Source organism: Poecilia reticulata, chromosome 8, assembly GCF_904066995.2.
Source record: "Poecilia reticulata chromosome 8, P_reticulata-male-v2, whole genome shotgun sequence".
NCBI classification, from domain to species: domain Eukaryota; kingdom Metazoa; phylum Chordata; class Actinopteri; order Cyprinodontiformes; family Poeciliidae; genus Poecilia; species Poecilia reticulata.
Window position 1 is genome coordinate 25,687,688 of NC_088837.1, and position 26,107 is coordinate 25,713,794.

The following is a 26,107-nucleotide window of genomic DNA, read 5'->3' on the forward strand; positions in this document are numbered from 1 at the left end:
CTTTATATTGATTAACAGTCAAAATAATTGATTACTTAAATCATTAGAAACATTTTCTGCTCGGCCAGCAGGCGATCAAACTGGAATCTATTAAAGTAGAGAGAGATTTGTGATTAGAAGATGGTCAGGTCTGAATTTATTGTCGATTTCCTCTAATTATACAAACCCTCCCTTTAGTCAGACTGTGGTACCTGAATGTTTGACTGGTCCTTTCAGTAAAGTTAATTTAAATTAGTCTGTTTCCTGCATTGACTCAGCTTTAAGCACAGTGATGAAATTTTCCAACTAGTTTCAGCTAAATATTCTCTTTTCAAACCAGTTTGGTTGCCATCGTTGTCCTGCTGCAGATCCAGAGTTTCAACTTAGTTGTAATTAGAAAAAGATGTGAGATTTGTGCACAAAAATGTGTATGACGACAATCCATAAATGGATCTGCTAAAACTGTCCAGCTGCGATAACTTTATTGCATTTGAATGTCAAATAAAATGTCATTTTCAGTTTTTTTTTTCCCTTTATTTACTTTGCCGTACTTTTCCGTTTAGGTGGTCAACATGGCCGGATTTCCAAGGATGTGGTGAGAAAATGCATTTTACTAATCCAAATTGCAGTTTATTAATAAGTAGACCAATATATCATTGAGTATGCATAGAAGGTTTAATACGTCTCTGGGGAAATGTCTCCATTTTGTTCCCAAATATAAGGTAATATGAAAAAGTTTGGGCACCCCTATTAGTGACATTAATATTTATCCTCCTTTTGCAAACAGCGTCTAGTTGCTTCCTGTAGCTTTTAATGAGATCCTGGATGAAGGTATTTTTGACCATTCCTCTTTACAAAACAATTCCAGTTCAGTTAAGTGTGATGGTCGCCGAGCATGGACAGCCCGCTTCAAATCATCCAACAGATGTTCAACGATCTTCAGGTCTGGACTGGGATGGTCATCCAGAACATTGTAATTGCTCCTCTGCATGAATGCCTGAGTAGATTTGGAGCGGTGCTTTGGATCATCGTCTTGCTGAAATATTCTTCCCCGGCGAAACTTCAACTTTAACATTATTCTCAAGAATCTGCTGATACTGAGTGGAATCCATGTGACCCTCAACTTTAACAAGATTCCCAGAGCCGGCTTTGGCCACGCAGCCCAAAGCATCATGGAGCCTCCACCAAACTTTACAGTGGGTAGCAAGTGTTTTTCTTGGAGTGCTGTGTGTTTTGCCACCATGCATAACGTCTTTCTTTGTGACCAAACAACTCAATCTTTGTTTCATCAGTCCTCTGCACCTTATTCCAAAATGAAGCTGACTCGTCCAAATGTGCTTTTGCAGACCTCAAGCTGACTGTTTGTGGCGTGTTTTCAGAAAAGGCTTCCGTCGCATCACTCTCCCATACAGCTTCTTCTTGTGGAAAATGCACCAAATTGTTGAACAGTGAAACCATCTGCAGCAAGATGATGCTCCAGGTCTTTGGAGGCAGTGTGTGGGATGTCCTCAACAGTTCTCACCATTCTTCTTCTTCTCTGCCTCTGATATTTTTCTTTGCCTGCCATATCTGAGCATAAGACGACCTGCCCCTGTGGTCTTCAGTTTCCTTTCTATGCTCCTCACAGTGGAAACTGACAGCTGAAATCTCATAACTTTTTGTATCCTTCCCCTAAGCGACTATGTTGAACAATCTTTGCCGTTTGAGGTACCCATGATGTCACTCTTCAGAGGAGATTCAAATACAGGGATGTTCAAGTCCAGTCCTCTGCTGTCCTGCAGGTTTTAGATGTGCCACAGGTATAGAACACTGGAATGAAATGGCTTCATTGCCTCCTCCTTGTGTAGATCAGTTAGTCCTGCTAACGACCTAATTATTCTGTTCAGGTGGTGCAGCAGAGGCACATCTAAAAGTTGCAGGTCAGCGGCCCTGCAGGACTGGAGTTTAACACCTGTGAAATGATACCTTTTGTCATGATTGGCTACACCTGGCTATGAAGTTCAGATCTTAATGAAGTTACCAAACCAATTTTGGGTTTCAGTAAGTCAGTGAAAAGTATTTAAATCAATAAAATAAGGCTACCCAAAGTTTTGCACCTGTCAAATTTTAATTTAAAGAAACCTTGCACATTTTCTGTTAGTCCAATAAACCTCATTTTAATACTGAATTACTGTGTCCATCAGTTATTAGATATAGCAAACTGAAACACCCAAATATTTAGAAATAAATTTAAGATTAAAAAAGGTGCCTAAACTTTTATAGAGTGTAACATCCAATTGTTTACATTCATAAAAAAATCCCAAAATAGATACAACTCACCTGATATGGCCCAATGAGTTTTATACATAGTACAATGTTTGCAAAACACGCATTGATAAAAAATAAAATAAAAACATCAGCTGTGGCCCAGCGTGAAACTTAATATAATCTTAACGTTCATTTAGTTGTTTTGACAGAGGAACAAACTAATTTGAATGTTTTACTTCCGTTTCACAATGAAACTACTATATAAAATTGATAGAAATATAAATTATTTTATTTTTATGCGTTTGCAGTAATTTCTACGGAAAAGCCTGTTTTACCCATCAGATTTCGATGCGTCTAGCATCAAAGCGAATATAAGCTCTTATAATTTCAATTTAATTAATTAAATCATGTTCCAACACAACATGTTTAAGGTTGTTCTGCAGGTGTCTTCACTGGTGTCAACAGAGACAGAAAGTAAACACACTCACCTCCAGTCTTCTAGCTGATTTAGCTGCTAGGCTAGCAGGATGCTCCGAGCGGTAACTTGTTGCCAGCTAACCCAATAAACGGGCCCAAAGAGCGGCAGCCAACATGAGCCGCTCCGCTTTCAAACTGAGGGGGGAAACGCCGAAAAGAAACACAGATAAAAGCACATCCTGACGGACTGATAAGGCTGTGAGACTGAGCCCAGCTGAGCGCCTATCACAGCAATCAGCTGACCCACTTCCGCATGACAGCTACTTCCGGCGAACATTTCCAAAATAAAAGCTTGTAACTAATTCACAGGTGTCAACTCCGGTCCTGGAGGGCCCGTTGCCTCTGCTACACCACCTGAACAGAATAATTAGGTCGTTAGCAGGGCTCTGGAGTATTGATCTACACAAGAGGGAGGTAATGAAGCCATTTTATTCCAGTGTTTTGTACCTGTGGCACATCTAAAAACTGCAGGACAGCAGAGGACTGGAGTTTGAATGTTTTAAATTATTATTAATTCACTACTTATTTTCTTTAAAAAGACAGAAATTTTAAAGAACCACCATAAATTTCTAGTTCATGTTTTAAAATAAAGAAAACATGAAACAAATTTAGATCCAGAAAACATTAGAGGTGTTTTCAGTATCATTCTGTTCATATTCAACTATTGTAAAAACTGAAAAAACTGCTAAATCGACATTTGCTATTAGATGTTTATTTTAAAACATTTGTTGTTTGAACAACTTTCCATGGGTGCAAACCATTAGGATACTGGGATTTCACAAATTAAAACACAGTAAGAATAATCTGTGATATTCCAGTTTCAGTCAGTGGTGTCCAAAGTGAAGAGCGTGGGCCATTTGTGGCCTTTGTAGTGATTTTCTGCAGCCCCAAACTGACGTTTAATAATGATAATTATTTGGGTTGAACCGGGCTCTGAGCTGAAATGATGCGTTTGGTTTTCTGCAAATATTGAGGTTCATTCAGATGCAGCTCTGCATAGTAAAGTTCTGCTTCTATTCTCAGAGGAAGGAAACCATCGCCATCTTTCTTCAGTCTTCATCTGATGGTTGTGTCCTAAACTTTGACATGCTACATGCTAGCTGCTTTTTTAAAATAATTTCTTCTAGCAATACATGGTCTGATTTTGGAGGGAATTGACCGCTGTCCTAATATTTTTTATTTGTAAATAATCTTTCTTTCTAATTTGATTAGCAGCACCTGATTTTTAAAGCTTGAGCTATCAATACAGTTTTGAACGGTTTTGTCCCGGGGTTATTGGAGTGTAATGTTTTCAGTGAAAACTGCACATATTAGTTTTCAGTCAGACCTCTGTATAAACTATATGTAAGGTTTGTTTAAATTAAAAAGCCGCAGGTGTTTTGTTCCTGCTGACCAGCTGCAGATGAACAAAGAAAACATTCGGCTGATCAAACATCCTGAACACACAACCAAAGCAGATTATGTTCCACCATTAAATCCATGCATTGATTTTATATTTGCACTTTTTATTGAGGTGTGCTCATAAATAGCCGGATAGTTTGTAAAGAATCCCTCAGACTGAGGAGAAAGCAAACGGTCATGGCAGCTCTGACTCTGACTCTTCTGGCTTTAGCCGGTGAGCTTCTGCAGCGTAAACTTTTATATTTAATCATGTTTTAAAGCTTGCTAACTTGGAAAATATTTCTGGTTTCAGGTGTTTCCTGCAGCCAGGCTTCAAATTGCTCCTACTCTCCTCTGTTGAATCACCTCAACCTGGATGCGACAAATAGCGCTCTTCAGATTGAACGTCCTGTGAAAAACTGGAACACGACCACAGAGGTTCAGCTGGAAATGATTCTGGGCGGCATTTTGGACGTGGTGAGTCTTCATCATCTGTCTGTCTTATGCTATTATTCCAAAAAGTTTTTCTTATTTTTAGCTTGAGGGGAATAAAATACATTTACTTTTTTTAAATTTCTGTTTACTCAGGTTAATTTAATTTGAAAACTGATGTTAAATATAAATCTACCATGCAGTATAGTAAAGGTATTGCAGAGGTGTTTTTCCATGATAGTTAAAGTTGCTAAACTGAAAGGATAAATTAACTTACAATAAGGGAGAAATGTGTCGTTATAAGTTAAACAACCTACCAATGGAACCAGTATACTTTATCATCAATATTAAGTAATTATTCACTTAAACAAGCCTCTTGCTAAAAAGTTACTTGTAAGTCAGGTTGTCTTATTTCAAGTTTGCTAAGATATTTGCAAAAATCTTAAGATTTTGTGTTTTTGCAGTGTAGTATCCTTTTTATATAAAACAAATTAAAAACCAGATTCCTTTTCTGCTTTATTTTGTTTTATTTCTTTTCTTTTGGAATATTTTTTACTCAACAACTTTGAGCCATGTGACAAAACGTTTGGAAAACCCTGATTTTTATGGCTTTTGCTGTCATTACTCATCAAAAAAAGCTGAACCCCCCCATGAAAGAGCTGTGAAAATAATGCAGCAGCTCCTAAAATCAGTTTTTGTGTTGAATATTCTTCATATTGTCTCCAGGATGAGAAGCTTGAAACTGTGACAATTCACATGTATGTCAAATCGGTAAGAAAATAAATGATTTTATTGAGTTTTGTTGTCATATTTTGATTAAACTGCTCAGGTTTTTTTCCTTATTCGTATCCTGTTATTTTCCAGTATTGGACAAATGAACATCTGACCTGGAATTCCTCTGAGTTTTGTGGGATAAACATGCTGACCATTCCAGTTTCAATGATCTGGGTTCCAGATATAATCATACATGAGGAGTAAGTTACCAAAACATAAATCAATAAAACATCCACGGCTCAATGATCTGGTTTGATTTTCTTCTCTTAGTGCCTCCGATGATAGAAATTCTCAAGACGATCCTCTAGTCAGCGTGTTTCCGGACGGGAAGGTCGGTGTGGTCAAACGGCTTCAGCTGACCTTCATCTGCAAGTTCAACCTCTTCAGATTCCCGTTTGACACCCAAACCTGCAACATCACGTTTTCATCCCTGAATTATGACAGTAAATTAAATAAATTAATAAATACAGATTTATGTCCTGATTTCAACCCCACATCAACATGGGTTTATAAACGTGGTGCAGATGCACAAAACCATCAACAAAGACATTTATGAAGAGAATATTCTTATGTTGAAAACAATTACAAAGCTTTAGCCTTTTAGAGTTTTATTTCTAAAGATACACAGTAAAAATGCCAGTGTTGAATTAACACCCAAAAGGGTCTATATGTGTCCAAAGTAACACTTTGAAAGTGTTAAAAGATTGACACCAATTTTTTTGTTACATTAACATTGGTCTAAACTGAAATGGGTTTAAAAAGTTAAACTTTCCATTTCTGTGTATTGTTTTGAATATTTTCCACTGGATTTGATTGATATTGACACCTTGTGGGTCAATTATTGACTTTTTTAACACATTATGTTTTGTGATCAACACTACACTGGTGTTACTTTTAATGTATTTTAACACTAACACCGTTGTAAATGTTAATGTGACACTCTGTATTGTTGAATTTAACACTAGCTGACTTGGACACATATAGACACTTTTGGGTGTTAATTCAACACTGGCATTTTTACTGAGTAGAAATAAAAGGAATTATGTAAAATTGATTTTTTTTTTTTTAGCTTTATATCATGTTTATCCCTCATCAAAAACATACCTGGAGTTTTGCTTTGAATCTTTCAAACATGTTTGATAAATATTTGAATCTCCCATAAAGAGAGAAATTTAGAAAGAAAAAAAGAAACAAATAGCGAAAGAACAAAAAATACATTTGGAAAGAAATAATTTAGAAGGTGAGAGAAATATAGATGGAAATTTAGAAAGACAGACATTATATTAACCAATGAATTAATTAATCTTTTATGATTTGACAGAAAGTCTGTTGAAGCTGGTAAAATCCACCGACGACTCCACCCTGACGAAGCTGTCGGGTCTCAACATGCTGACTGAGGGGGAATGGAAGCTGGTGAGCATGGAAAGCATCAGTTTCACGTCTGTCGCTCAGAGAAGTGTACTTGTTTTCCAGGTAAGACGATTATTTTTGATCAAATCCCAGCAGGAGTTGTGCTGTTTTTTAAAATAAAACTCTGTTTTCTTCAGATCTCCCTGGAGAGGAAACCGTTTCTTTACGTCATCAACTTGATTTTGCCCTTGTTGTTTTTGCTGGTTCTGGATTTGGCCTCGTTCTTCGTCAGCGACAGCAGCGGCGAGAAGCTCGGCTTCAAGGTGACGATTCTGCTGTCCGTCTTCGTCCTTCTGCAGATTCTTAAAGACATTTTACCGTCCACTGAGGACTCTCTGCCGCTGATGGGTAGGAAGCCACAGATTCGTTGTAATTCCTGCATCCGTCACCAAACAGAAACCAACATTTATCCCTATTTTTCTTCCAGCCATCTACTGTGTTTCAGTTTTCACCCTGGTGTGGATCAACGTGTTGGAGATGATGCTGATCAGCCAGTTAAAGGCCTGCTGCGTTGGTGAGGAACGCCAAAATGCTGAGGTCGTCAAAGTGAAAGAAGCTGATAACCGAAATGGTACGATTCCCGTTTCTGCTACCTGAGTGGAGTTACCACCCAAAACCTTCTTCAAATCTAACACAACTGTGTTTTGTGTTTGTTTGTGCTGCAATCAACTTAAAGATATTAATAAATGTGTCCAGAGGTCATGAAAGGTCAACCAGCCCCCCACCGTCCCACATTAAACCATGTTGTCAGATGTGAAGAAGGTGTTGAGCATCTTCACTCAGGCGCTTCTGCTCTTAAAACAAACATTTCCATTATTTCATTTCTAACTGGTCCGTTTCTGTGCATGTTTTCTCACAGAATCTGCAGGAACAGATGAACCAGAGGAGAATAACAGTCCGCTGGATTTACCTGGTGATCCACGGCTGCCGAAATTCATCATGGATGGAACGAAACCGGGTCAAAAACCCCCAGAAACACAGAAAAACATGGAAAAGTCCAACAGGCTTAGATGGGTTAAAATCTTTGACTCTGTATTCTTTGTCCTGTATTTTACCACTGTTGTGTTTTCACAGGTTTTTTTATTTAGTCTTTGGAAATTTAACATTTAGAACCAATTTCTGAAACTTCTCCCAGTGCTTTCAGAAAGTACGCTGTGTCAAACGTCCAGGAAAGTCAGTCAACGCTGCACTGTAGCTGATTCTGTGTTTCGTTTCCCCAATGTCAAATTTGTGTTTGAGAGTAAATTTCTATCAGTTAAGACAATAAAACATTTCTGCCTTTCGCATGTGTGTTGCTTTTGTAAATAAACCTGAATCACCTCGCAGGGTTCTAGTTTATGGTCAATAAATACAAAATTAATGCAATGCAAGTCTTACTGTATTACACCATTCACACATAATGTGCTGTACTGATGATGATGAAGCTTAGGAACACAGTGAATAACAATTAAATTCATAAATCAAATCCCCAGACCTTTCATTGCTTTATAGACCATCAGAAATATTTTTAAAATCCTTCAACAAAAGATTTAGTTTTTAGTGACCTCTCTTAATAACATAAATATCCATCCAAAAAAAATGTAATCCTGATGCAACAATTTCTCATTTTCTAATCAAATTTGAGAAATTTCTGAGACATTCACTCATTTTCTTCTCTTAGTGCCTCCGATGATACAAATTCTCAAGACGATCCTCTAGTCAGCGTGATTCCGGACGGGAAACACGCTGACTAGCGTTTTGTTTTGTCTGACATAAACAAAAACATTAACAACGCTCGAGCTTTATTTGCTACTGTTGACAGGCTCACAAACCCTCCTATGACGTTACCACCTGAACTTCAATCTATTGCCGCCTGCAACAAGTTTTCAAGTTTCTTTTTAGAGAAAATTAAAAAGATCAGAGGATTAATCTGCACATCCACTCCAAAGCCAAACAAAACAAATACAGGACAAATGACCCAATTTCAACTACTAAATTATAAAACCCTAGAAGAAATCATAAGTCAATTAAGCTCCAGTTCCTGCTGTCTGGATGTCCTACCCACACATTTCTTTAAGAAAGTCCTGCCTGTCATTAATGATTTGATCCAAATAGTAACTCATCGCTCTCTTCAGGTGTTTTCCCCCAGGCTTTGAAAACAGCAGTTGTCAAACCACTGATAAAAAGGAACAATCTGGACAAATCACTACTGCAGAATTACAGGCCGACCTCTGACCTCTAACCTCCCATTCATCAGCAAAGTTATTGAAAAAGCTGTTTTTAAACAATTAAATAACTTCCTAACAATAACAAACTGCTTTGACTCCTTCCGGTCTGGTTTCCATGGTTACCACAGCACGGAGACGGCCTAGTCAAAGTGTTCAATGATATTCATATAGATACAGACTGTGGGAGAACCACAGTGCTGGTTCTGTTGGACCTCAGTGTTGATCAGGACATTTTACTGAATCGACTGGAGAGTTGGGTCGGACTCTCTGGTCCAGTGCTCAACTGGTTTGAATCTTACATAAAGAACAGGGATTTCTTTGTTTCAATCGGAAACTTCTCATCAGAGAGGTCAAAGGTCACATGTGGGGTACCCCAAGGTTCAATCCTAGGACCCCTTCTTTTCAATATTTATATGCTCCCACTGGCTCAGGTTATAACAGGACATAGGATTAGCTACCACAATTATGCGGATGATACACAGCTCTACATCACGATGTCACCAGGTGACCTTTGACCCCATCCAATCACTGAATAGATGCTTAGAACAGATCAATGTGTGGATGTGCCAAAACTTTCTCCAGCTGAACAGAAACAAAACTGAAGTTATTATCTTTGGACCTAAAGAGGAGCGAACCAAAATCAACGCACAGCTTCAGTTATTACAACTGAAAACCAGCGATCAGCCCGAAACCTGGGAGTAGTGATGACCTCTGACCTGAGCCTTCAGAGCCACATTAAGACAGTCACAAAGTCGGCCTTCTATCACCTGAAGAACATCTCCAGGGTTAGAGGAGTGATGTCTCAGCACGATCTAGAGAAACTCATCCTGCGTTTATCTTTAGCCGCATTGATTACTGCAACAGCGTCTTCACAGGTCTGACTAATAAATCAATCAAACAGCTGCAGCTGATCCAGAAGCTGCTGCAGCTGATCCAGAAGCTGCTGCAGCTGATCCAGAAGCTGCTGCAGCTGATCCAGAAGCTGCTGCAGCTGACCCAGAAGCTGCTGCAGCTGACCCAGAAGCTGCTGCAGCTGACCCAGAAGCTGCTGCAGCTGTTCTCACTAAAACCAGGAAGATAGAGACATAACACCAGGTTTAAAGTCCCTCCTCTGGCTCCCTGTAGCTCAGAGAATAGACTTTAAAATCCTGATGTTAGTTTATAAATTACTGAACGGTTTAGCACCACAATACCTTAAAGATCTGTTATTGTTGTACCAACCGTCTAGACCCCTCAGATCTTCTAGTTCTGGTTCTGCTCTGCATCCCCAGAACCAGAACCAGACGAGGAGAAGCAGCATTCAGTTTCTATGCACCACAGATTTGGAACAAACTTCCAGAAAACTGTAAAACAGCTGAAACACTGAGAGCCTTTAAATCTCAACTTAAAACTCACCTGTTTAGAGTTGCTTATGGCTAAATTAGGGTTAGAGTGCCGGTTTTGATGTCTTCCATGTTTTTATGTCTTTAATGTTTTTAATTTCTTTTTATTTCTTTTCTACTTTTTAATTATGTAAAGCCCCCCGGAAAACGTCCCAGTTAAACGACGTTTAACTAAAGTTCTACGGGGTTTAGAGTCCCAGTTGACGGAGTTTCAACTAAAACCTAGAGGTTGGAATCCTTGTCAAACGGTGTTTTTGACTAAAGGCCCTGAGGGTTAGAATCCCAGTTAAGCGGCATTTAACTGAAATCCTAAAGGGGTTTTAATGTTTTAATGTTTTTTGTTTTTTTTTTAAATCCCTTTCTCTTTCTCACTGTTTATTTAATGTCACATGCTGTTTTTATTTTAATTATGTAAAGCACTTTGAAATGCCTTGCTGCTGAAATGTGCTATACAAATAAAATCTGATTGATTGATTGATTGATTTATAAAAGTCACAAACACTCAGTGACTGATGGATCGAATTGGCAGGTAAATAAAGTCGTCATCAGCATATAGAGCTACTCGGCAGCCTCTACAAGGTGAAACATGCAGATTTTGAAAAATGAGGCCCAAGAATGGAGCCACAGACTCAGATTTATAATAGGAAATATACAAATTACTCCCATTTTACCAACTAAGAGTTGGATCTAATTCAGAGCAATTTGTCTTCAGAACATCGTTTCTCCACGTATTTTGCATCTATGTGACTTTTATTGTTTACTGAGTTATCAATAACATACATTTGGTGCAAATTATTACACACAATTCAAGTGAAATAATAAATGCATAATTGAACATTTAATTAAATTAATATTTTTTATTACTTTGGTTTAATAATGTTAATTATTTTTGCATCATGTGTACATATGTCTGCATTGGCTTTCAAGTAAATTACAAGGTTTACATTCCATATGTGTAACATTTTATTGTGAGTCAAACAAAGAGAAAAACTTGTAAAAGTATGAGGAAAAATGTCATTTGATGTTTAAATTCATGCATATCTTTAAGGAAAAAACAGACTTAGCGATATCCACTGTCAGATATCATTGCATGCAGAAAAAACTGTCAAGAAAATCCGGATAAAAATTCAAAGATTCATCCATCCAAAACAAATATGCATCACAAATGCTACAAAAGTCAAAAGATATCCAACAAAGAAGAGATTATCAATGATTGTGGCCACCCTTCGGTAGCATCTGGGCTTCTTCTGACAGCCAGCTTCCTGTCGAGCGGCCTTCACTTCCTCCAGGATCAGCTTCAGCAGCTCGACATCCCCGAGTTTACCCAGAGGGAAAAAACTCTGCTCTGGTTTAACTTGTCCATTCTCTTCTTCGGCCTCTTTAAGTCATTCAAATATAATTAATCAACATTCATGTGATAATTTAACTCTAAATACAAATAGTACAGGTTTGCATTCTTAGCCTACAACTAGGACTGTTTTTAACGTTTATTTAGGTCATTAGAGATTTGAAATAGAGATGCAGATCTCTGATATAAGCTCTTCACACCTGATAGTCTGGTAGACTCTGTTCAATTGGGGAACTAAATTTCCAGCTGCTGTGGTTAATTTTCACACTGCATAATGATCCAAACTCTTTGAGCAACCTGTTCCCCTCCTGGCCTGTGGGGGCGCTGCACCAAAAACCACTGAAGGAAACGACACAAAAACCTCTGAAGACACTAAGAGCAACTTTCTGCTTCACCAGATGGAAACAGAAATGGAGTGGAGTCAGATTTTAGTGGCTAGCGGTAAACTAGAGCGTTTGTTTTGGTTGAATTTACCCAGAATGCTGTGTACTGTAGTCAAACTCTGGTCCTAGTACAAACCTCAACCTCAGTTTGGTTGAAGTGAACTCTGGTTCGGTTTGAATGCATTTATGAACGGCAAGCTGACCAGAGACCACTCCAAAAGCAGGAAGTGGACTACAGAGCAGGGCATTCTGGGTAACAAACATGCTAGCTTTGCATTAGCGGGAGAAATGGCTCATGCTCTTTAACCAAAGACAATATAGAAATCCTACAACCTCTAAAATCTGACCCCACCCATTTTTGGTTTCCATTTGGTGAAGAAGGAAGTTGCGCTCAGAGTCTTCAGAGGTTTTCATGTCGTTTCATTCAGTGGTTCTTGGTGCAGCGCCCCCACAGGCCCGGAGGGGAACTGGTTGGTTTGACTCAGAACCACAGCAGCTGGAGGAGGAGCAGATGATGACGTTTGGACCCAAATCAAACCAAGTCTGACAGACTATCAGTTGTGAAGACACCTCACCTGTCTCATAACTTCAACAATGGTCTTATTTGTGTGAATAAATTATTTGTATTTATTAAATTTAGTTCGTAAGAAACGTTCACTAAGAACATACCTTTGTGAACATTGATGTCCTTTTTCATGTAGATTTTCTTACTTTCTTTATCACAGCAAGGATCCAGGTTAAGTAGGAAGCTCACCAGCATGGATTCAAGCACACTGAGCCACACCAAGGTGAACACTGCGACGCAGAGGTTGGCTGGAGAAACAGGCATTTAATACAGCTGTGCAGGCAATAAACCAGTTAATCACACGATAAATTACAACGAGCTCAACAATTTCCATCTGCATGATCTATTGTCAAAATTAAGAAATTATAAGCTCTTATAGCTTACGTGTAAGCTAGTTCTGTCTAATTTCAAGTGTGCTAAAATATTTGCACAAGAAACTCGAGCAAAAATACTTTGTAAAATTTTGTGTTTTTGCAGTGTGGCCTCTACTCACCAATCACCGGCAGGTCTACTTCTGTCGAGGGTAAAATGTCCTTCAGAATCAGCAGTAAGACGGAGATGGACAGCAGCACAGTCACTTTAAAGCCAAACTTTTCACCCGAATCCACAGAGATGGAAAAAGAAGCCAAATCCAGGAACAGCAAGTACACCAGCGGGATGATGAAGTTTATGACATAAAGAAACGGTTTCCTGTCCAATGTCACCTGAAAGAAACGGCAGATTGGGGTCAGATGGACTTACAGAAAATGAACAAACTTTCCGTGGATGTGTTCTTACGGTGTAAGACAGTGTGCTGTGATATCTCCACCCGTTGGTTATGTTACCACTGACTAATTCGATGTCTTTCAGACCCCATTCTCCCTGAGTGATCATGAACTGCGTGGATGTGACCATCAGAACCGAGCCGTTTATGGCTGATCCGAGCACCAAGCTCCTCACTATGCACAGGACAGAAGAACCTTTAATTCATCCTCCTGACTCCATCCTGGATGTTAATCTGACAGTCTGTGTTTTACCACCTGTGTTCATGGATATAAATGTGATGTTGCAAACTTGCGAATCAAAGGGGAACTTGTAGAGGTCGAAGCGGCAGGTGAAGGTCAGCCTCTGACGGAGGAAGGTGAACATAGAACCGTCGGGACGCATGATGACCCAAGGATCTTCATGGATGCTGCCGTCATCAGACGCACTGAAGGCAACAGAAGAGGAAGCTAGTTTAGACTCAGATAACATCTAATGCAGCATACAATGCTGTGAAAAGGCATTTCCCCTTTCACAGTTCTTCTATTTTTGCCTTTGTCACACTTACATGTTTTAGATTGTCAGTTAAATAATATTATCACAAAAGGAAACACAAAAAGCAGCTTTTAAAAAGCCATTCAAACCAACCAGATGCATTGCACACAGTTTTAATGTTGCATAAAGTTTTACAAATGCAACTAAAATGCACATATAAACAACAACAGCTGGACTTTGGTGCAAAACCAGGAAGTGGGTGAGAGTTGAAGTTAGTGGGACAGGATGTAGAGAGGAAATGCTGCCCTGGTTGTCAGTTTTATGTTGAGGCAGCAGCTGTTGAATGAACCCAATAAAGTAACTTGTAATTTAAGTTACTTTTAAAATCAGTCAGTTAAGTAACTAAGGGTTGAGCGACCTGTTCCCCTCCTCACCTGTGGGGGCGCTGCACCAAGAATCACTGAAGAAAATGACACAAAAACTTCTGAAGAAGACACTGAGAACTACTTCATCTTCACAAATGTAAACAAAAATCTGAGGTTTGAGAATTTCTCTTTTGGCCTTGGTAAAAGACAATGAGCCATTTTCCCTCCTAGCGCAAAACTAGCACATTTGTTTTGGTTGTATTTACCCAGAACTAAATTCACACCAGACACGTGAAATCCACTTTAATCACACTCCAGTTCATTTGCCTAGAAAGTCTAGTTTGTTTTGGTGAGGTGCGAATCTGCAAACAAACTCTGATGCAAACCAAAGAAACAAAGTCTGGTGTGCCTGCAAACTTTGATCTGGGTTCTGTTTAAGTGAACTCTGGTGCGGATTGAATCCATATGTGAATATCAAGCAGACCAGAAACCGCTCCAGAAGTAGGAAGTAGGCTAACACACAGGGCATTCTGGGTAAATACAACCAAAACAAAAGGTAAAGGTAATTTTATTTATATGGCACATTTTCAGAAACAAGGAAATACAAAAGCGCTGGTCTAGCGATAGCGGGAGGAAAAGAGACAAATCCTGCAACCCCTGAAATCTGACACAACTCCATTTTATTTACTTTGAAGAAGGATGTTGTGCTCAACGTCTTCTTCAGGGGGTTTTGTGTTGTTTCCTTCTGTGGTTCTTGGTGCAGCGCCCCCGCAGGTGGGGAGGGGAACAGGTTGTTCAATTAGTTTGGATCGTTTGATCAAAAGTTGCCATTTTGGTTCCCAAAAAAGTGTCAACCAGGAAAATTAAAACTTTCCACAAATGACCTCTTTCTTACGGAAGAGGATTAGGGCCACTGGAAAAAAAAAACAGTTCTGACTTTAATTTCAGAATTCTGATTTTAATCTCAGAATTCTGAGTTTAAAGTCATAATTCTGAGTTTAAAGTCAGAATTCTGAGATTAAAATCAGAATTCTGAGAAAAAAGTCCGAATTCCGTCTTTAAACTCAGAATTCTGACTTTAAACTCAGAATTCTGACTTTTTTCTCAGAATTCTGACTTTAAACTCAGAATTCTGACTTTTTTCTCAGAATTCTGACTTTAATCTCAGAATTCTGAGATTAAAGTCAGAACTGTTTGGTTTTTTTTCCCAGTGGCCCTAATCCTCTTCCGTACTTTCTGTCAATGAAAAGGGTCCTCAATATGCATTATATACAAGTACACGCGCACACACACACTCACTCTTGTTGAATGATTATTTCCGGGATCCAGAGTTTTTCCTTGGGAACAGAAACCTCGTCTATCCCGCAGAAGTCGGATTGATTCCACGTTAGAAATTCATTTGTCCAATACTTGAGAAAAAACAAAAGCTGAGCTGTACTTACAATTTAGTAAAGATGAATATATTTCCATTTACAAACGTCATTTCATCAGATTGAATGAAATGTTTAGAGAAAAATCTTACCTTCGTGACCCAAATGTGGCTTGTGACAGTTTGGGACTTTTCATCCTGCAGATATCAATACGTTATATATGTCAAAGAAACCTGTGATATAATTTAGCTATTGTGGTAACTCCAGCATATTTACACTGATTAATATGTACTGTCCAAATCAAATAAATACATTAAATTAAAAATAAATGTAAAAACTATTTGGAAAACTTGGCTAAATGAAACATTTGAATGAAACAAATAGAGAGGAAACTTACAACCCCTAAAATGCCATACAGCACCATCTCAATGTCCACTTTGGTGGTGGTGGTCCAGTTTTTCACAGGTCGGATCATTTCTAGACCCGTGTTTGATGCAGTCAGGTTGAGGTGTTCCAGTAGACCATAATATGTGCAATCTGAAGACAGACTGCTGCAAAAACCTGCTGCACGCAAGACAACAAAATCCAGACCTGAACACAAACTCAAAACATATTCAGTCTCTTGATTCCTATTTACAATATAATCATCTTTAAGTAACAGACGTACCAGCAAATATCATAAAAGCAAATATCCGTAGAGCTGCCATGCCTCCTCCCTTCAGTTCAATTCAAACTGAGTGAACCTTTATAAACCGGGAAGCTGCTTACATAAACGCAGCAACAAAAAAGTGCAAATGAGGCTTTGATGGAGCCTTTTAAATTCATCTTCTGTTTGTTCATCTCATCTACAGGAAAACAAAATAATAAACGCTTCAAGCATTTCAATTGTTCTCCAGCAGCTGCAGGAAAAAGTCAACATTTGAGTTTGACACCATGTGGGAGGTTTTTATTCAGATAATGAAGCTTAAGTGGCCTGTAACTGTAGAGCGCTTTAATTAAATAGATAAATATTACATTATTGTTCACTTAACGCTTTAAACGGATGTAAACTGATGTAAAGCAAATAAAAACTACAACTTGTAAATGTGATAAATATTTGTGGACATTTGGTTTCTTAACTTAAATTTAAAATAGTTTGTACCATCTTGAAACTTCAACAGAAACCTTTCAAGAATGTTAAGAAATTTCCAAGTTACCTTTCAGATTTTAATTATGGAGTACTTTCTCAGAACTTACAGGTCAGTCTTTTGAAATGAGCAAAGTTACTTTATTTTCTAAACAAATATAACTCTATCAGATTCCGAGGGTGGTGTTACAGTACTTGCAAGTTACTTTATAAGAAGTACCTTACTTTCTGGTTATCAAAAGATTACCAGATTACTGCTTGGTTAGAAACTGCAATAAGTTGAAATGCTTGAACAGTTTCATAAAGATAATTCCTCTTCCTCACCCCCTGTAGCTGTGGAACCGCGGTATTTTGCACAACACTGCAACACAAACTTACCTTTACCGTTTTGTTTTTTTTTTGTTTTGTTTGCTTGTTTGTTTTTTGGTTACCAGAATCGATGGTAGTGCATTTCGACATTTGTTGTAAGGACGTTACTAAAAAGGGGGACAGAAAATTTAGGGCTTTAATTCGATTACTAGTAATAATTAAAATGTGGCTAACTTTGAAACATATGAATTTATGTTTAAAACGTTTCAAATTTTAATGTAATCAATTGGGTTTTTTTTGGTACATACAAGCCCGAGCCGGAACCTTTATTGTGTGTTTCTGGTACGCCCGTTAATAAGACGCATAACAGCAGCGACGGTCGCCAAAACCGCTTCTCTTTGGTCGACTAGGGGTTAATTTTTGCTTCTTAACTAATCTGATTTGACGCTGAAAAGATTATTGCTGAGTTCATGTAAATACTAAAAAGATTTAGCTGATCAGCGAAGCTATTCAAGACTAAAATAGCATCTCAATGTTAAGAATGTAGCATTAGCTAAAGCTAATGTCGGCGTCCACAGTCCACGTTTTTAAAGAAGCTCCATGAATGATCAGGACTTTCTGATGGTAGATTAACCAAAATAACACATTAAAAACATTACAAATCTCTGTTGTCGAGCTCACATTCAACAATCTAGCAGCAAAAATGTTATTCAAATTGAAAATGTTGCTTAATTTGAAATTAATTATAGACTACAATTTAGGGTAAGGTAAACAATGATTTAATAATAAAAAAACAGGTGATTCTCATTATATTAATCGTCTGTTGGCACAAAAACAAAAGAACAAGGCAAACATTTGCATCCCTTATAGGTTTCTTGGTACAAGTGGAAAAAAGGTAAATTGTTTCATTTGAAAATTTGAAAAAGTTTGTATTTTTCCATATGTAGCTCATGAAGGTTTAAAAACTCCCGGATGGATGAATCTCAGGGGTAGACGTCCCTGGGCAGCTGGAAGTCCTTGAAGGTGTAGAAGGAGATGTCTCCGTGATCCACGGCGGCGTAAACGACGGGAACGTCGCCACTCTGAAACGAAAGCTGCTTGATGACTTGCAGATCGGGAACAGGACCGTCAAAACTGGAACAGAGGAAGAAACACAATCTGCAACATTTAGGAAGTTAATCAGCAACTGGACAGACAAAACCAGACAATACTGAACATTTTCTTTAACATTTTTTGTACAAAAAGGTTTAATTCAGTGGTGTCCAAACTTTTAGCACCCTGGGTCAAAATTACCTAGTTAAAAGCACGATTATTTATTTTTCAGTTAAGAAATGCAAAATTATTTTATTGAGAATTTTCTTTTCACCTGCTCAGCAACAAATTAACGTTCTGCATTAATGAAAGATCCAAAATGCAGGAAGTGGACTTCAGCGCAGGGCATTCTGGGTAAATATAATGAGAACAAACGTGCTAGCCTTGCGCTAACAGGAGAAACGGCTCGTGATCATTAGCCAAAGACTAAAATCCTCCAACCGCTAAAATCTGACACGATTCCATTTGGTTTAAATGTTGTGAAAAAGGAAGCTGCGCCCTTCTTCAGGGGTTTTCATGGCATAGTTTTTGGCACAGCGCCCCCACAGGTGAGGAGGGGAACAGATTTTTCAATTAGCCTGGCTTGTTTGAACAGCAGCAGCTGAAAATGTAGCAAATGTTGCAGAGTGTGAAAAGTCTGGCCGAGTAATCCGGAGATTACTCGGCCATTAAAATTAAAGCAAAAAACTTAATAAACAGCTATTAACAGAAAACTTGTTTTGTGCCTAAAATGTTCTACTTATCATATAAATTAGAAAATCTCACACAAAGAGAAACACAAAAAGTCTCCATCTGCATCAGCTCCATTTGTTGAGGTCACACTTTGGACACCTCTGATTTAATCGATTGTTTTCACCGGAACGACAACAATGGATGTGATAAAAATCGTGTTGATTGTTTTATTGCAGGTGGATCCTGAGTAAACGATGACTCAGGCCGTCGCTGCTTACCTGCAGACGCACATGCGGGCGTACGGCTTGCCCGGGTTGCTCTTTTTGAAGTCAGCCACCGAATCCGGCTGGTAAACATTGAAACAAATCCTCCATTCCTCCGAACCTTTGAACCTGACCAGACAAAGGGACATCCATTTCTCCTGAGCGATGCAACAATTCATCACCAGTGGCGTTCACCGGAGCACACGGTGACAAAACGCTGCAGCCGGATCTTTATGGCTCTGGAAATTAAAGATCGTAAACTGTGACAGCGGCGGGACGGGCTCGCATCTGATTTATCGTCTCCTTTCAGAGGTGACTCGGAGCTGATGGCGGCTAATTGCGTTTAACAGGAAGGTCATGTTTGTTATTAAAAAGCATAATAATGTGGGCGAAACGCACAGAGCTGGGCTGATTTAACAGCTAATCCTTAATTCCTTAATGGGAATTATCTTCAATTAATATTTCTGTAAGTCTAAATTATAGTTACACATATATTGTTTGGAGCTTGGCTTTAGCAATTAAATAAAACATTTTTAAATACAGTTTCATGATCAAACGTTAAATTTAAATAAAACTAAGTCTTTATATGTGGGATAAATGGGGTAAGATTTCTATTTATAAAAATATCTGATGTCATTTTGGCACAAATACGACAATAAATAAAAATAAAATTAACTTAGCATACATTTTCCTACATTCATTTTATTATTTCTAGTAAAATTGATTTTTGAAAGCCCACTAATTAAAAAAGCACATGAATGTAAATTAAAGAAAAGGAGAATGACCCACAGACCTTTACAGATAACAGACAAAAAGATTTTAAATTTTTAATGTAATTTGTTTTTAAGAAATTAACTAATGAATAAAAAAGTAGCAACTTAGAAAAAATATAGAATTAAAAGTACTAGTACTAGTTCCACTAGTGAAAGCAATTTTTAATCAATGACTTTAAACGAGCTCCTAATTTTATCTCCTTATTTCAAGAACATTAACATATTTTGGAACTAAACCAAACATTTTGTGTTTTTGCACGACTCCTCTGCAGGATCTTAAAGGGGAAATTTATAGCATAATCATGTAACTATGTTACCTTCAGTTGTTATAAAAATGCTCTATGTACTTAAAGTAAATGTTAATTTAAGGCCTTGACTTCCGTCTCTTTAGAAACTCCTGCTCCTCCAACATCCTAACATGGCTCCTCCCTTAGTAAAAGCTGTCAAACTGTTTGAAACGATATAAAAGCATCTAATCACGTCCGTTAAAGTCGTATTTTCGTGGTACCTGGCTGCTCCCTCCAGCAGGTTAGTCGATTTGATCACGCTGATTTTCTCCAGCAGCTCCGCTGAAATGAAACAGAAAATCTCAGTTTGTAACCAGGAGGAGAAAATCCTGGGATCCGGCCAGAACTCACCGGTGGAGATGGGTCGAGTCGGGTCGTGTAGAGGCTGAACTTCCCCGCTCCATAAGTGAGCGGGTCGGCCTTGCCGCTTCGCCTGCCGCCGCTCCATCAGCTCGTGGTACTCGGCCCAGTTTCTGCACCTCCGGACCTGAAGACCTGAGAATTACTCCCACAGAAACGGGAAACATTCACATTTTATCCCTCCGTCTGGATGATTTCACCTCTCTGTCTTTGTTCACATCCCGCCGCCGCTGCCGTCTCTCCCTCTCCTCCTCCTTCACAGACATTTTCACTTTCCGCAGGTTTATCCTCCGCATCCAGGGGGCGACGTCGCACACGCCAGGCGTCACGCCGCCGGGAAGCAGCGAGGCGTCCGGCGGGACCAGGCGGCCGGCGGAGCCCAGGTCAGGGAAACAGATGGAGCTGAAGTCCCAGCGCTGGGAACCGGGGGCCGACCTTTGACCCGCCTGCCGCTCGGGAACATCCGCCGGCCACCAGGTCCTGGCCTGGACTTCACCTGCAGCGCCGGAGGAGGAAGTCTGAGGCGCCGCTGAGGTCACCAGGTGGGACTCAGGTAGTTTATCATCCTCCTCCATTTCCTCAGCCTCAGACTTTGCTGCTGTTTTACTGAGACGACAGAAAAAACAAACATTTAAAAACATTTAAAATGTCGCAATTTAAACTGTAAATTAATCAACTTCTTCAAGTTGGGTTACAACTAATAATTATTTTAGTTATTAATTAATCAATTAGTCCTTTTATTTTTTAAATATTTTAGTTGTTAACTAATCTATAGTTTATTATTTTTGATTTTAGGTTATTTATTAATGTATAAATTGTTACTTTGATTTGCTTCTTTTCTACGATTATTCTAGTTATTGATTAATCGTTAGCTAGACTATACAGACTTTTCTGACATGAGCAAATAAAAATTTATGTTTTGCAAATAACATTTTCTCTTCAAGAGAAAAAAATAAAAAACATTTTTTTATTCGAATAAAAAAATGTTTTTTTAGACAAAACATTTTTTTCCAAAATAAAAAATTTCATTACGATTCCAATAGTTTTGACACAATTAATTTACTTTATTGAGATTAGTTTTTGTTTGAATGAATAACACTGAGACAAATTGACCCCCAGTAAATGATCAGAGTAATCGATTACTAATAATCGATTCCTTTACTGATTGTCTGACCTGGACGTGGGCGTCGGGCTGCGTTTCCTCTTCAGCTGCCTCGCCCCGCGGTCCCGGGACCGAGGCAGGTTCAGCTGCCGGGCGTAGGGCGACGGCTCGGCGCTGACAGGAAGCAGAAAGAAAAACAATCAGCCTGAAACCTGGAGATCAGCAGAACCAAAAAGATCAATAAGCAGAAACTTTAGGAACAATAATTCCACTATCACACATTAATATACCTCTGAAACACCATATATATGATTATTTTTAATCATCTACAACAAATTACCTCCACTATATTGAGACCAAAACTGAATTTATGCCTAAAAATATTCAACTTTTGAGATTACAACAAATAAAGTCCTTATTGGGCCTCATTAAATTCATTAAAATGGCTGTAAATGTTTTGTTTTTTATCACTAACTTACTTAAAACTGAAAGATAAAACATTTCTGCTTTAAATTAATTTTCTTTAGGGCTGAAAAGATTAATCAGATTAATCATGATCAATCGATTATTGAAATAAACATCAACTAATTTAGTTGATGTCATGAATAAACAACATGTTTAGAGTAGTAGTTACACTCAAAAATATATATGCATTTTACATTTAAGATAAAAAAAAAAACTTTTGTTTTAAAACATGTTTGACCCAAAACTCTTTAACTTCACCTGGTTCTAATTCACTACAATAATTCAGTATATTTTCTGAATTATTTGTTTATTTGCATCTTTTAACATAATTCTATTAAGTGGTTACAATAAAAATATATAGAATATGATTCATTGTCAGATTAATCGATTACAAAAATAATCGATTTGTATTTTAAAGATCTAAAACCATTAGAAACTCATTAAAATCAACAATGCAGTTTTATCCTAAATAGATTTTTTAAGATTTAACTTTTTTTTTACACTTCAAAGCAGCAGAACCGTTTCCACCTTCAGATTCTGTTACCTGGGGTCAAACCTGTGCACCACATATCCGAGCCGCTTCAGATGACCGAACACCTTCGATGGAGAGGAAGAGCGATCAGATCAGCGCAGACGTGGATGTTGCAGCGTTCAGAGTCATGACTGCACCTGGTACTGCTGCAGGCTCACAGAGTCTGAGGACAGGAACGCCTCGTAGCCGTCCTGGATGGACAGCGGCAGGTCCTGGTGGAACACCTGCAGGTTGCCCTGAAACACAGACACGGTCAGCCAGAGGTGCCGGCAGAGCCAAACCCGAGCAGCACCTCACACACTCACACACTCCATCAGGTAGAGCGCCTCTTCAGGGAGGAGCAGCTGCTTCCCTTCTGCAGAGAAACCCATCGTCTGCCAAAACTTCCCCTGAAACAGATCATATATATTCAAGAAAAAACAAAACAGGTATTATTAGCTTCTAGAAATAATAAAGTAACAATTTATAGCAAAATCTGAAATGATTTTTACATTTTAGGTCCCCTGCCCCCCGACTGTTCAACTTTAAATAACATCAGAAAAAATCTCAAAATTTACTACATTTTCAGAAAAAATTACGTTTCCATCAATACAGGCAAAAAAAACAATAAAAAATATATGTAACAATATTTTAAAAAGCAACAAAAGCTGCCAGAAATTAAAAGAAAAGTAAATAAAATGAAAATAAAATAAAATTTGAGTATTAATTAAAGATAAAATAATACAAAATCAAGAACGCTTAAAATAAAATAAATCTAAAAACAAAAGAAAATGTAGAAATAAGGAATAAAATAAATTATTCAAAAGTAAATACCACTGTGGAAGATTAAAAGAAAAAAATCAAACTGAAATATTAAATAACTCCCAAAATAAAAAAAATGAAAATCAATCTACATAAGCTGAGGAAGTAATGCTTTTATAAATCAGAAAACAAAATAAAATTAATTATTCAGAAGGATCAAGAAAGATAATTTAGTCAAATTGAAGCAAAGAGAAACAAGCTAACAGAAAAGTAAACATAACAGATAACAGAAAAGTAAACTACAAGCTGTTAAAGAAAATGTCTTATTTTGAAAATTACTCAAAATAACAGAAGACAGTAAAATTAAGACAATTTATTCTGTTTCTGGCTGATAAAACAGCCGACAGAGACGTTCAGGCACAGAGCAGGCCAAACAAATAAAAGACGATAAAAATAAGAAAAAATAATATAAAACTGTACAAAATAGTTTTATATACAAAATCTAACAGCAAAAAGGTGGACAAATTAAAAAACCTCACAGCAGGAGTCTGGAGCTCCACAATCCGCTCACTGGGACTCCAGATGGATTTCACCAGGTTTCCCCTGCAGAGACAGAAAAACAGACAAAACTGAGCTCAAAACCTTTTTCACCACCTAAAAATGACAAAAAGCCACCGATTCAAAGTGAGGAGTTGGTGTTTCACTGACAGCCTCTCGACCCGCTCCTCTGAAATGAGGCTCCAGTGTTCATCCAGGCTCTGCTGCAGCCGCTGCTTTTGCTCCTCCGAGTCATCTGGACAGAAATCCTTCTGGCCTCGGGTCGGGATCTTATGGCTCCTGGACCGGGCCGCAAACAGCTCACATGGGCTGCAAGTTATTTACAAACAGAACAACTAAACTCAGCCACAGCAACTTCCTGTTTCAGACCAAATTCACCAAAAGCTACAAAGTGCAACCTACAGACTGCCAGAAAGCTGATTGGCTCAGATATTTCTATCTAAAGCTGATTTTTATAGCACAATAACTGCAATGCTAACTATTTGTTAATAAAAACACATTGACATTAAGTGCACTGGTAGATTTCTGCATTAAGAACCACAAGATTGAATGTATGTAAGAGAGATTTTTTGTTTTAATTAATCATAAAAATAAATAATAGAAGATGTGTCATTCCCAGACTTTAATTTAATTCTTCCAAGAAATAAAGTCTATCAGAATTTATCAGTATTACTGCACATAACAGCTGATTTGAACATTTAAGATGTAGAAGCAACAGATGTTCTCTAAAACATTTATTAAATATTTAAAATGAAAGCAGCTAACAACTTTAGTTTTCAGGATACAAAACAAATGTTTTCTTAATCTTTTAGCGCCTTACATTGTGTTTTTATCCATTAAAACCTAATTTTTATTGAGTACTTCAAGGAAACGGTGAAAATGTGGGAAATATACAGCAGAGATGCGTGAAAGAAATGATCACAATGTTGAGTAGTTTGATCATTATTATGACAGCCATCTAGTTTCTAAGATCACATCTGTTTCAAACAAACTGGAAGCACAAATTAGCATCTGAATTATTCTCAAAAATTCTCAAAATAAACGCTGAAAATTCAACACTTTATGGATCAAAATAACACTTTAAATTATCTTTGCAAAACTAATTTATGTTATTGAATTTCATAGCCTTATTATTAACATTTTCTCCCCTTAAGTTGTTGAAAAAATAGTTTTATTGTCGATAACTAAGTAGTGAAAATATGAAATATTACATGTTCAACTGATATCAACACTGCAACGCTTAATATTAATCAACACAACATTTATACATTTTACACAAGTTCAAGGTGTATTAAGAAAATTTAACAGAAAAAACCTTTGCACACCTTGTGACTAAATAATATGTTCCTATTATTTACAACAACTCTCTTTACTATGAGTCATTTCATTATGATTCACTGCAAAGAAATGTGATTAACCATGTTGACGACAAAGAGAAAGTTAGAGATCCGAAAATCTGAGACAAACACCCACTAAAAGACTAAACTAATATTTTAAAGTGTTTAGTACCTTATAATTACTGTAATTAAACTGAAACAAACCTTAATATTTCATTGAATGAGTTTTCTGCGCTTTCTGGCGTGTTTTGGTCCGCCATGACAGTCTGTCCGCCGGTGGCTACTGCTTCCTGCTCTTCTTCCGGGTCCTAGAGCCCGCCCCGTTCCATAATAAAAATAGTTAGAAATACGGCCACAGGAGGGCGACAAATCACACAAAACTTTTCCTGGTTTTTAAACTATTTTTTCTTCTGAGTTTTGTTTGTATAATGTCTTTAAATAAATATTTTAAAATATAATTTATATATATAAGAAAAACCATCAAATGTGTGTGAGATTTTAGATGATAAAGCTCTTACTCGTTTTAGTTTAAATAGTTTTAGTCCGGCAGCTTGAAAAGTTGTAGTTTTTATTTATTGCTCCACAAAACAGAATACGGAAAGCATTTAAGTTTAATTTATACAGATACAAGCAAATTCAAGTGGAATTTTCTCCTGGGTTAGCAGTGATGCAAGACAGTTTTGTCTTTCTTGAACTTTTTGGACATCTCCCTTGTAATTCAACAACACGCTACAGCAATTCATGGTTTTCTGTCTGATGCAACTAATAAAGCCTTTGATTGGATTCTCTAAAAAACTCTACGTTGTTTTATTGCAGCTTTGTGAGACAGCTACACTGCTTCATCTTTTTTCAGAGTGTAAAAGTGTTTGCAGCTTTTATCCCTGGTATAATTTATAATTTAATTTACATTTTTTTTATTTTATTCATTCAATAAT

The 26,107-nt window shown here is 37.7% G+C and overlaps 4 protein-coding genes across 5 annotated transcripts in view; 1 reads left to right on the forward strand and 3 right to left on the reverse strand.

The window, feature by feature from the left end:
* Positions 1-2,935, reverse strand: part of slc38a12 (solute carrier family 38 member 12) — a 44,098-nt gene extending 41,163 nt beyond the window's left edge. The window contains exon 1 of the mRNA XM_008416538.3: positions 2,715-2,935. The gene's annotated coding sequence lies outside the window, so the exon portion shown is untranslated. The remainder of the gene's footprint in view (positions 1-2,714) is intronic.
* Positions 2,936-3,013: 78 nt separating this feature from the next.
* On the forward strand, positions 3,014-7,996 carry LOC103469054 (5-hydroxytryptamine receptor 3A). Of its 2 annotated transcripts, XM_081610331.1 has the most exons (10): positions 3,014-3,117; positions 4,217-4,318; positions 4,397-4,560; positions 5,242-5,286; positions 5,380-5,489; positions 5,560-5,732; positions 6,611-6,762; positions 6,837-7,047; positions 7,127-7,270; positions 7,559-7,996. In XM_081610331.1, exons 2-10 carry the CDS (start codon positions 4,282-4,284, stop codon positions 7,807-7,809), a joined length of 1,287 nt encoding a protein of 428 aa, XP_081466457.1. In that variant the 5' UTR covers positions 3,014-3,117; positions 4,217-4,281; the 3' UTR covers positions 7,810-7,996. The 2 variants fall into 2 exon arrangements, with proteins under 2 accessions (XP_081466457.1, XP_081466458.1); XM_081610332.1 differs by lacking the exon at positions 4,217-4,318 and having other exon boundaries at positions 3,020-3,117.
* A 3,134-nt stretch (positions 7,997-11,130) lies between these two features.
* On the reverse strand, positions 11,131-16,146 carry LOC103469055 (5-hydroxytryptamine receptor 3A-like). The gene is made up of 8 exons (XM_008416541.3): positions 15,953-16,146; positions 15,708-15,752; positions 15,485-15,594; positions 13,604-13,773; positions 13,362-13,522; positions 13,078-13,288; positions 12,689-12,832; positions 11,131-11,666 (listed from the first exon to the last, which is right to left on the reverse strand). Exons 1-8 carry the CDS (start codon positions 16,028-16,030, stop codon positions 11,416-11,418), a joined length of 1,170 nt encoding a protein of 389 aa, XP_008414763.1. The 5' UTR covers positions 16,031-16,146; the 3' UTR covers positions 11,131-11,415.
* A 1,607-nt stretch (positions 16,147-17,753) lies between these two features.
* Positions 17,754-25,695, reverse strand: tsen54 (TSEN54 tRNA splicing endonuclease subunit). The gene is made up of 12 exons (XM_008416542.2): positions 25,377-25,695; positions 23,986-24,144; positions 23,817-23,880; positions 22,842-22,925; positions 22,674-22,772; positions 22,549-22,601; positions 21,612-21,713; positions 20,638-21,043; positions 20,429-20,564; positions 20,299-20,359; positions 19,033-19,146; positions 17,754-18,124 (listed from the first exon to the last, which is right to left on the reverse strand). The coding sequence occupies exons 1-12, from the start codon at positions 25,430-25,432 to the stop codon at positions 17,974-17,976; spliced, it is 1,485 nt and encodes a 494-aa protein (XP_008414764.2). The 5' UTR covers positions 25,433-25,695; the 3' UTR covers positions 17,754-17,973.
* Between the last annotated feature and the right edge of the window lie 412 nt (positions 25,696-26,107).

What these genes read in the sequence shown, in the direction of transcription:
- LOC103469054 (XM_081610331.1), top strand. Translation starts at nt 4,282, where the DNA reads ATGGCAGCTCTGACTCTGACTCTTCTGGCTTTAGCCG. An exon ending in GATATAATCATACATGAGGA is followed by an intron (nt 5,490 to 5,559) that starts GTAAGTTACCAA and finishes TTCTTCTCTTAG; the next exon opens with TGCCTCCGATGATAGAAATT. An exon ending in AGAAGCTGATAACCGAAATG is followed by an intron (nt 7,271 to 7,558) that starts GTACGATTCCCG and finishes GTTTTCTCACAG; the next exon opens with AATCTGCAGGAACAGATGAA.
- LOC103469055 (XM_008416541.3), bottom strand. Translation starts at nt 16,030, where the DNA reads ATGATCCGACCTGTGAAAAACTGGACCACCACCACCAAAGTGGACATT. An exon ending in ATTTATATCCATGAACACAG is followed by an intron (nt 13,523 to 13,603) that starts GTGGTAAAACAC and finishes TCCTGTGCATAG; the next exon opens with TGAGGAGCTTGGTGCTCGGA. An exon ending in ACAGCACACTGTCTTACACC is followed by an intron (nt 13,289 to 13,361) that starts GTAAGAACACAT and finishes CGTTTCTTTCAG; the next exon opens with GTGACATTGGACAGGAAACC.
- tsen54 (XM_008416542.2), bottom strand. Translation starts at nt 25,432, where the DNA reads ATGGCGGACCAAAACACGCCAGAAAGCGCAGAAAACTCATTCAATGAA. An exon ending in GAGGAGCGGGTCGAGAGGCT is followed by an intron (nt 23,881 to 23,985) that starts GTCAGTGAAACA and finishes CTGTCTCTGCAG; the next exon opens with GGGAAACCTGGTGAAATCCA. An exon ending in GACTCGACCCATCTCCACCG is followed by an intron (nt 20,360 to 20,428) that starts GTGAGTTCTGGC and finishes GTTTCATTTCAG; the next exon opens with CGGAGCTGCTGGAGAAAATC.